This window comes from Salvelinus fontinalis, chromosome 29, assembly GCF_029448725.1.
Source record: "Salvelinus fontinalis isolate EN_2023a chromosome 29, ASM2944872v1, whole genome shotgun sequence".
Lineage (NCBI taxonomy): Eukaryota > Metazoa > Chordata > Actinopteri > Salmoniformes > Salmonidae > Salvelinus > Salvelinus fontinalis.
The window spans coordinates 19,972,646-19,980,152 of NC_074693.1; the positions used below are offsets into that span (position 1 = coordinate 19,972,646).

Sequence of the window (7,507 nt, forward strand, 5' to 3'; positions counted from 1 at the left end):
AGATGACATCACAGCAGGGACAGACCATTTCTGGGGGTAGAATTTCTGATGTGATGACTTCACAATAGGACCACATACATAATCTAATGGCAACAGAATAGGGCCAGATGGAATCTGGTGTAGTGGTTCTGGGGCCAGGCACAATCTGTAGCCGATAGTCATGTAGCAATTAGAGTACAACCCTATAATTTACAGCAACACTATTTTTGTTCCACAGCATCAAAATATTAAAAACTTCTACTTTCCTGTCATTCATAGTCTTTCGGAATGGTACAATAGGACACCATGGCCTTTGTAATTATCGACAGGGACTTTAAGTTAGAACCAAGGATATTGTTATATAATCGGCACGTGGGGGTGGAACCGGAAACTGTTATGACGTGTATAGTGACAGCGTCACTTTGTTATGTACACCAGCTGATCTGGCCGTAAAGACGACGATTATCAGACTACAGCGATCACCAGACTGCATCAAAATCTATCAGATGGTTTTGCGAAATGAGCTAACGAGTGGGGGACTTTATTTATCCTTCCGGTGACATTGCTTTTCTCTTGATTATTTTACTGTGCTGTCAGGGCCGAAAATACCTGGCTAGCTAAGAACATTCTTACGTCTCGTTTGCTAGCGTTCTAGATGCATGTAACTAGCTTCCGAAACTATTTGTGAAAATGGTGGACACTGAGAACGAATAGTTTACCCTAAGGGCATCGGGTAGTGTATTTGCCTAAAATTGGCCTTGTTTTGAGCGTCTGTATCCTGATACATCTAGCTAACGAGATAAGCCTTGAAGTTGTCCTAGCTAACTGTTTACTGTAACATAAGTTGCAGTGAGTGACAACTGCTACATCGAGTAGGCTAAACAAAACCTGGAGACACCAATGAAAAGATACGGGTTCTGACCCTGCTATTTACACCGGTAACTACAGTAACCCTCTTACAGTGTAAGATGTGGTTAAAACTATTTTTTCTCCTACTGTATTTTTTGGTGTTATTCGTTTTGGCCAGATTTTTTGAAGCAGTTGTCTGGTATGAAACTGGTCTTTTTGCCACCCAGTTGGTTGATCCTGTAACCCTGAGTTTCAATAAATTAAAGACCATTCTAGAATGTCGAGGACTGGGATACTCTGGGCTTGCAGAGAAGAGGGATGTCAGAGAACTAGTCGAAAAGTCAGGTAAAGCTTCATGACAAACCAATGTTAACAAAACACTTGCAAATACAGTGATCTGATCTACTCTGGCTTGTTTTAAATTCCGTACAAATAAATCAATATTGGTGGTGGAAAAACTGTCTATGACAGTATCAGTGCACTTGCCATTCTGAAAGCTGCTAGAAAGTGGGTCAAAGTTGTCTCACTCAAAGGTTTCATGATTCACTAGTACTCCTTACGTATCATGATCTGTTAGTACTTGCGTATCATGATCTGCTAGTACTCAATATCATGATCTGCTAGTACTCCTCAGGTATCATGATCTGCAACAGTACTCCTCACAACTGTGTTTTATTTTTCTAGGTGACCTGATGCAAGGAGAGTTGTACTCTGCCATCAAGAATGAAAAGGAGCAAGCTGAGTCCCAGTCTGAGTCCAGCACTACCTTCAGTGGGGAGATGCACTTTTATGAGCTGGTGGAGGACACCAAAGATGGCATTTGGTTGGTCCAGGTAGGTGGATATGATTGCTTTATTGCATGCCCCCTTTAGACCTCTTCCAAAAGTAATACAGCATCTTATATATTACCTCACATAGCTAACATTTTTAACAGAAAATGTAGGAGCTCTTCCAGAAGGAACATTTTTGAATGTTCAAAATGTTGTTGAAATTTTCAGACTAAAATAAGTAATTGTGGTATTGACTTTGTCAATACCACAATTGTTCCTCAATGTTGTTCCTCAATGTCTGCTACTTTTCACATATTGAGGATGAAGATACATTAACACAAAACATCAAGCAGTGAAATAAATTATACAATTCCTACATTAACCACCGATGTTAACATATCATCCTTTATTTCTTTCTGTAGGTAATTGCCCAAGATCGAGATGCTCTTTTGAGCAAAGCCAACTGGGGTAAAATGGTCCAAAAGGTTTCTCAGTTTGGCATTCGCACTGGTACTTTTAACTGCTCCAGTGACTCAAGGTAAGTTGGATGCATACTTGGAACTGCACAATACTTAATTAGATTTAAGTGCATGTTATTTGTATTTAGGTAGCCTAGTGGTTAGAGCGTTGGACTAGTAACCAAAAGGTTGCAAGATCGAATCCCTGAGCTGACAAAATAAAACATCTGTTGTTCTGCCCCTGAACAAGGCAGTTAACCCACTATTCCTAGGCCGTCATTGAAAATAAGAATTTGTTCTTAACTGACTTGACTAGTAAAATAAAATAAATAAAAAATGGATCCCCATTAGCTGCTTACTCTTCCTGGGGACTGGAGAAATTAAGGCAGTTATACAATTTTAAAAACATTGCAATATGCAATATATTCATAACAGATTTCACAACACACTAGGTGTGTGCCCTCCGGCCCCTACTCCACACCACATATCTACAACACAAAATCAATGTGTACGTGTGTGTATGTTATCGTGTGTGTATGCATGTCTGTGCCTATGTTTGTGTTGCTTCACAGTCCCCACTGTTCCATAAGGTGTATGGTAATTCTTCAAGTTGCATTCTGGTATAAGCCACATCAGTATTTGCATATTAGTAGCCTAGATGATGATCCTGTTATCTCTTGCAGGTATTGTCGTAAACGGGGTTGGATGAAATCCACACTTATAATGTCTGTGCCTCAGACTTATGCTTCAAAAGGAAAGGTTATGCTGAAAGAGTACAATGGCAGACGCATTGAGACAGAGCACATCTTCAAGTGGATGACGGCACACGTAGCGTCCCGTATAAAAACCATCCGCATGTCTCAGCAGCTTGTTGAAGAGTGGCACCCCAGTGAGAAGCACCCAGTAAAGATGTTCCTATTTGCCAAGCTGGCACAACCTCCAGCCTTTTTTTCAGCACTCAGTGTCAAGTTCACAGGTCGGATTGAGTTCATCTTTGTAGATGTGCAGAGCTGGGACAATATAACCTCCTTGGAAGAGATAGGTGTGCAACAGTTGCCATCGTACATCCTGAAAATGCCGGAGGGCATCTACAGATATGGGAACAGCATTGGAGAGTTCATCTCCCTACAGGCCATGGACACTTTCCTCCGTTCGGTTCAGCCAGAGGTCAATGACCTGTTTGTGTTGAGTCTAGTGATGGTCAACCTCATGGCCTGGTTGGACCTGTTCATAACACAGGGCGCCACCATCAAGCGCTTCGTTGTTCTCATCAGTACGCTGGGGACCTACAACTCCTTGCTCATCATCTCCTGGCTGCCTATCCTGGGGTTCCTACAGTTGCCATATCTGGAGGGCTTCTACGACTACAGCCTCAAACTGTTGCGTTACGCAGACACCACCACCATCGCCTCCTGGGTGAGGACCGACTGGACCTTCTACTCCTCCCACCCCGCCCTGTTCCTCAGCACCTACCTAGCACATGGGCTTCTCATCGACTACTTTGAGAAGAAGAGGAGATGCAACAATGAAGAAGAGAACCCCAATAACTTGGAGTGGCTGTCTAGCCTCTGGGATTGGTACACCAGCTACTTGGTCCATCCCATAACCTCCTTTCATAACTTCCCCAACGAGTCTGACTGGGACGATGACCCCAATTTCCTTCTGGAGAGGTTGGCCTTTCCCGATCTCTGGCTTCACCCGCTTATCCCCATTGACTACATCAACAACCTGCCCACCTGGAGGTTCAAGTGCACACATGTCTGTGGGCCAAACTCTGAAGAGAACAGCGGCAGAGATCTGGACAGCAACATACAAAACACTACAGGAGGACAGACCCAAGGCTTAAACAGTGAGCATGAAGAACATGGCTGTGGTAAAGAGAGAGATTGTGCCTCTGATTCATGTTGTCATTCTGAAAATGGAGGGGATGTACCATGCGTGAAAAGGGAAGCACAAGAGCAACAAGCAGATTGGTCCCAATGGCCCAGTGACATGATACACTGCACAGAGTGTGTTGTGTGTCTGGAGAACTTTGAGACTGATTGCGTCGTCATGGGACTGCCCTGTGCCCACGTGTTCCACCAGCAGTGCATTGTGGTCTGGCTGGCAGGTGGACAGCACTGTTGCCCGGTGTGCAGGGGGCCATCCTACAAGAGGAAGCCAGTTAGATCATCTGGTCTGGACCTACTGGAGCAGCAGGAATAGCAGAATGTTTCTGTCTGCCAACCTGCCTCCTGTCCTGCACTTAACTTATAGAAATACTTGATGTGTCCATCGTCAGTCCTTGGATCCTTGTAGTTGGTTTTCATTAAACATTTTGGTAGTGTAAACCAAACCTACACACAATAGGGTATATCCATTGTGAGGGGAAATGTATTTCTAATACTACTAGTCTCACTCAAAAATAATAGCTTAAATAATATATTAAATCTGGCTTTTGTTCAGATAGTAGATGATCAAAAATGCATTTAAACTATGTCATGAAGAGACCTTAATGCCCTATCTTGATGTTTTGCCCCACCCCAAAAAGTCATTTGGAGAAACAAAAGTTTCGGAACTGTTATGAACAAGGAAATGTATAGGAAACCAAGTAGGATACATTTTGTCCTCTCTTTGCACAATCTTGTCTATCAACATGGTCTACTTTATTCATGATCAGTATCAATCTGATGTGGAGTTGCTCTACTACCTAAGAATTCTATATATGGGCCTTGAAGCCAATCATTCCCAGATGTATTTAGAAAGTTATATTTCAGGCATGTGATTTGGTTTTTAAGGTTAATTGTATCAGTGCATTCTCTTACCCTGCAGCACGAAAACGTTTTTAGTTCATAATGGAATGACCCTTGAAGCGATGTGCTATGCAGCTCTGCTGACTCAGTTTTCATGTATTGTTGGAGCATGTCAATGCCTCTTGTCTGTGTTTTTTAACGGATTAACATCATGTAGGTAGGGGATCCCAACAAGTCTATTCACTTGTTCTTGTCATCTGTGTTCGAGTTTGAAAAGAGAATTGGAAGTGTTGACATGTAACATGTTACTCATTAAAATAAAATAAAAATGTTCATCTGGAATTTCTTGTCGGTTGGTATTTGCTGGATTTCCCATTCCTGAACCCAGAAACCAGGTACCGGTTGTACAGGTTTCTAAGTAACTACAGTTATCTCCCTGCAAACATTTGTTAAGACCACACATTTGCCATTTCGGCTCAGCCTATGACAAAATGTTCCTTGGTAAACGGACGTCCAACTCTGACGTCGCCCCATTGAAGTAAAATGGTTAGGTTTTACGGTAGGGATGTCCTTAGGATACCGGACAGCACTAACCATGACAAAATAACCGAAGATTATCTATTATATAGACAAGATAGTTGAATGACCGCTCTAACAATGGAAATGCATGTCCTTAATTATTGAATGCAGGCGAGATCAGGTTTGACACGAGTGTTGCGGCGGTCTAAGGCACTGCATTACAGTGCTAGAGGCGTCACTACATACCCTGGTTTGATCCCGGGCTGTATCACAACCCAGCCGTGATCGGGAGTCCCATAGGGCGGCGCACAATTGGCCCAGCGTCGTCCTGGTTAGGGTTTGGCCGGTGTATGCTGTCATTGTAAATAAGAATTTGTTAACTGACTTGCCTAGTTAAATAAAACATTCAAAAAACTATGAGTGGCTTAACACGTTACGCTGCAGTAAAATTCTCTCGCGAAAGTTTCTGTACATGAGAGATTAATGAGTGGGCAGATGCGCGTATGAACAACAGCTACAACTAAGTCGTTTTTCCCAAAGCTGCCGGTGTTGTGCCGAAAATCTCCCTAAGAATGCCTTATGTCTAGTAATGTCTGCAGTTTTCGGTTTGGCTATTTGTTTCAAATGTATTAGTCTATAAATAAATCTCTTTGCTAAAATTCATCATCTCTCTCATGTCTTATTTGACTAGTAGCTGAAATGTTTATTGCTTGCCTACATCTTACTCCCTCTATGTTTAATATAACACACATTGATTCATTTCGGTTGCCTATCCTAACGTGAAGTTTGTTCTATTGGAAAGTATTTGACTCTGATGTGTGCCACAAAGTATTTTAATCTAGTGAGGGAATTAGAGGGGGGGATTTCGGCAGGCAAGAAAATGGCCTTGCCGAAATCTCCCTCCTCCCTTCTAATTTCCTTAATTTTATCACTAGTTTAATACTTTCTATAGAACAAACTTCACGCCAGGATAGGCAACCGAAATTAATAATTAATGTATGTGTGTTATATTAAACCTATAGGAGGGAGTAAAATGTGGTCAAACAATAAACACTTCAGAACAACTACTAGTCGAGTAAGATATGGGAGAGATGACGCATTTTGGATAAGATATTTATTTATAGACTAATACGCTTGAAACAAACCGAAAACTGCAGACATTACTAGTGTCTCCCCCGCGATCAAACCGACATAAAAAAAAAAAAAATGAAACGCAGCCTAACGTGATCATTGACAGCTGCCTTTGACACCTCTAGCTCTGCGATGTAGTGCCTTAGACCGCTGCACCACTCGGGAGCCCGAAATGTTGATAGCTTCTGCAACACCATAGATTTATGTGGGGAAGGGCTCATTATGAACGCGTCATACATTGTTTATATGCGTTTGCAATAAATCAAATAAATTTAAAAATGTGAAATATTTGTTCGAATGGTAACCAAAAATATGATGCATAAATATTGATGTGGTTCTACATCGCAGAGCTAGAGGTGTCACGACAGACCCTGGTTCGATCGTGATCGGGAGTCCCATAGGGCGGAGCACCATTGACCCAACGCGGTTGGGGTTTGGCCGGGGTAGGCTATTATTGTAAAATAAGAATTCGCAAGTCACCTAGTTAAATAAAGTTTAATATAAATAAAAACATCCCTATCACACCTGAAAAACAAAACTAGTGACATTGCAATAAATTATCTTTGGCAGAGGAATGTCGCGTTCAAAAAGACTGGGAACTCGGAAATCTCTTAAATTCCGACTTCAGTGCGTTCAAAAAATCTGGGAACTCGGAAAAAACGAGCTCCGAAACTCTGGCATCTTTCTAGACTTACCAACCTGAAGATCACTGACTTCATGAGGTTTTTCTTCTTCTCCGAATTCGAAGTTGTCTTGAATGCAGCATTACTCCGCCAAAATGTCGTGGGGAGATAAGCAATTTCGTTCTAAGGAGGCATATGAGTGTCGAATGACATACTTATTTGATCGAATATAATTTTCGTACTGTGTAGGCTGTTACAAGTGTACTGATATAACTGAATGCACGTGGCATTCATAAAGGTATAAACGAAAGAGCTATGAACCCGTGACGTAATGCTTATTTTTGCAGTTGGGCGTACCCGTGAAGAATAATAGAGGCCTCTAGTGGCCAAAAGTCAATTTTAGCATGAGCAACGCCATTGAGTGCTTCCAAACAAGCTTCCGCCAT

The 7,507-nt window shown here is 42.0% G+C and overlaps 2 protein-coding genes across 2 annotated transcripts in view; one reads left to right on the top strand and one right to left on the bottom strand.

Annotated features, from left to right (window-relative positions):
* Positions 1–7,355, bottom strand: part of trappc11 (trafficking protein particle complex subunit 11) — a 28,120-nt gene extending 20,765 nt beyond the window's left edge. Inside the window, exon 1 of the mRNA XM_055888547.1 lies at positions 7,134–7,355. Within this exon, the coding sequence (XP_055744522.1) occupies positions 7,134–7,157 (24 nt within the window). The 5' untranslated portion in view covers positions 7,158–7,355. The remainder of the gene's footprint in view (positions 1–7,133) is intronic.
* Positions 372–5,130, top strand: rnf103 (ring finger protein 103). Its single transcript, XM_055888554.1, has 4 exons — positions 372–1,173; positions 1,513–1,661; positions 2,021–2,136; positions 2,740–5,130. The coding sequence occupies exons 1-4, from the start codon at positions 948–950 to the stop codon at positions 4,259–4,261; spliced, it is 2,013 nt and encodes a 670-aa protein (XP_055744529.1). The 5' UTR covers positions 372–947; the 3' UTR covers positions 4,262–5,130.
* Positions 7,356–7,507: the final 152 nt, after the last annotated feature.

Bases quoted from the DNA above. Each gene is read 5' to 3' on its own strand.
- rnf103 (XM_055888554.1), top strand. From the start codon at position 948: ATGTGGTTAAAACTATTTTTTCTCCTACTGTATTTTTTGGTGTTATTC. The intron at 1,174-1,512 runs GTAAAGCTTCAT...TTATTTTTCTAG, and splicing joins AGAACTAGTCGAAAAGTCAG to GTGACCTGATGCAAGGAGAG. The intron at 2,137-2,739 runs GTAAGTTGGATG...TATCTCTTGCAG, and splicing joins AACTGCTCCAGTGACTCAAG to GTATTGTCGTAAACGGGGTT.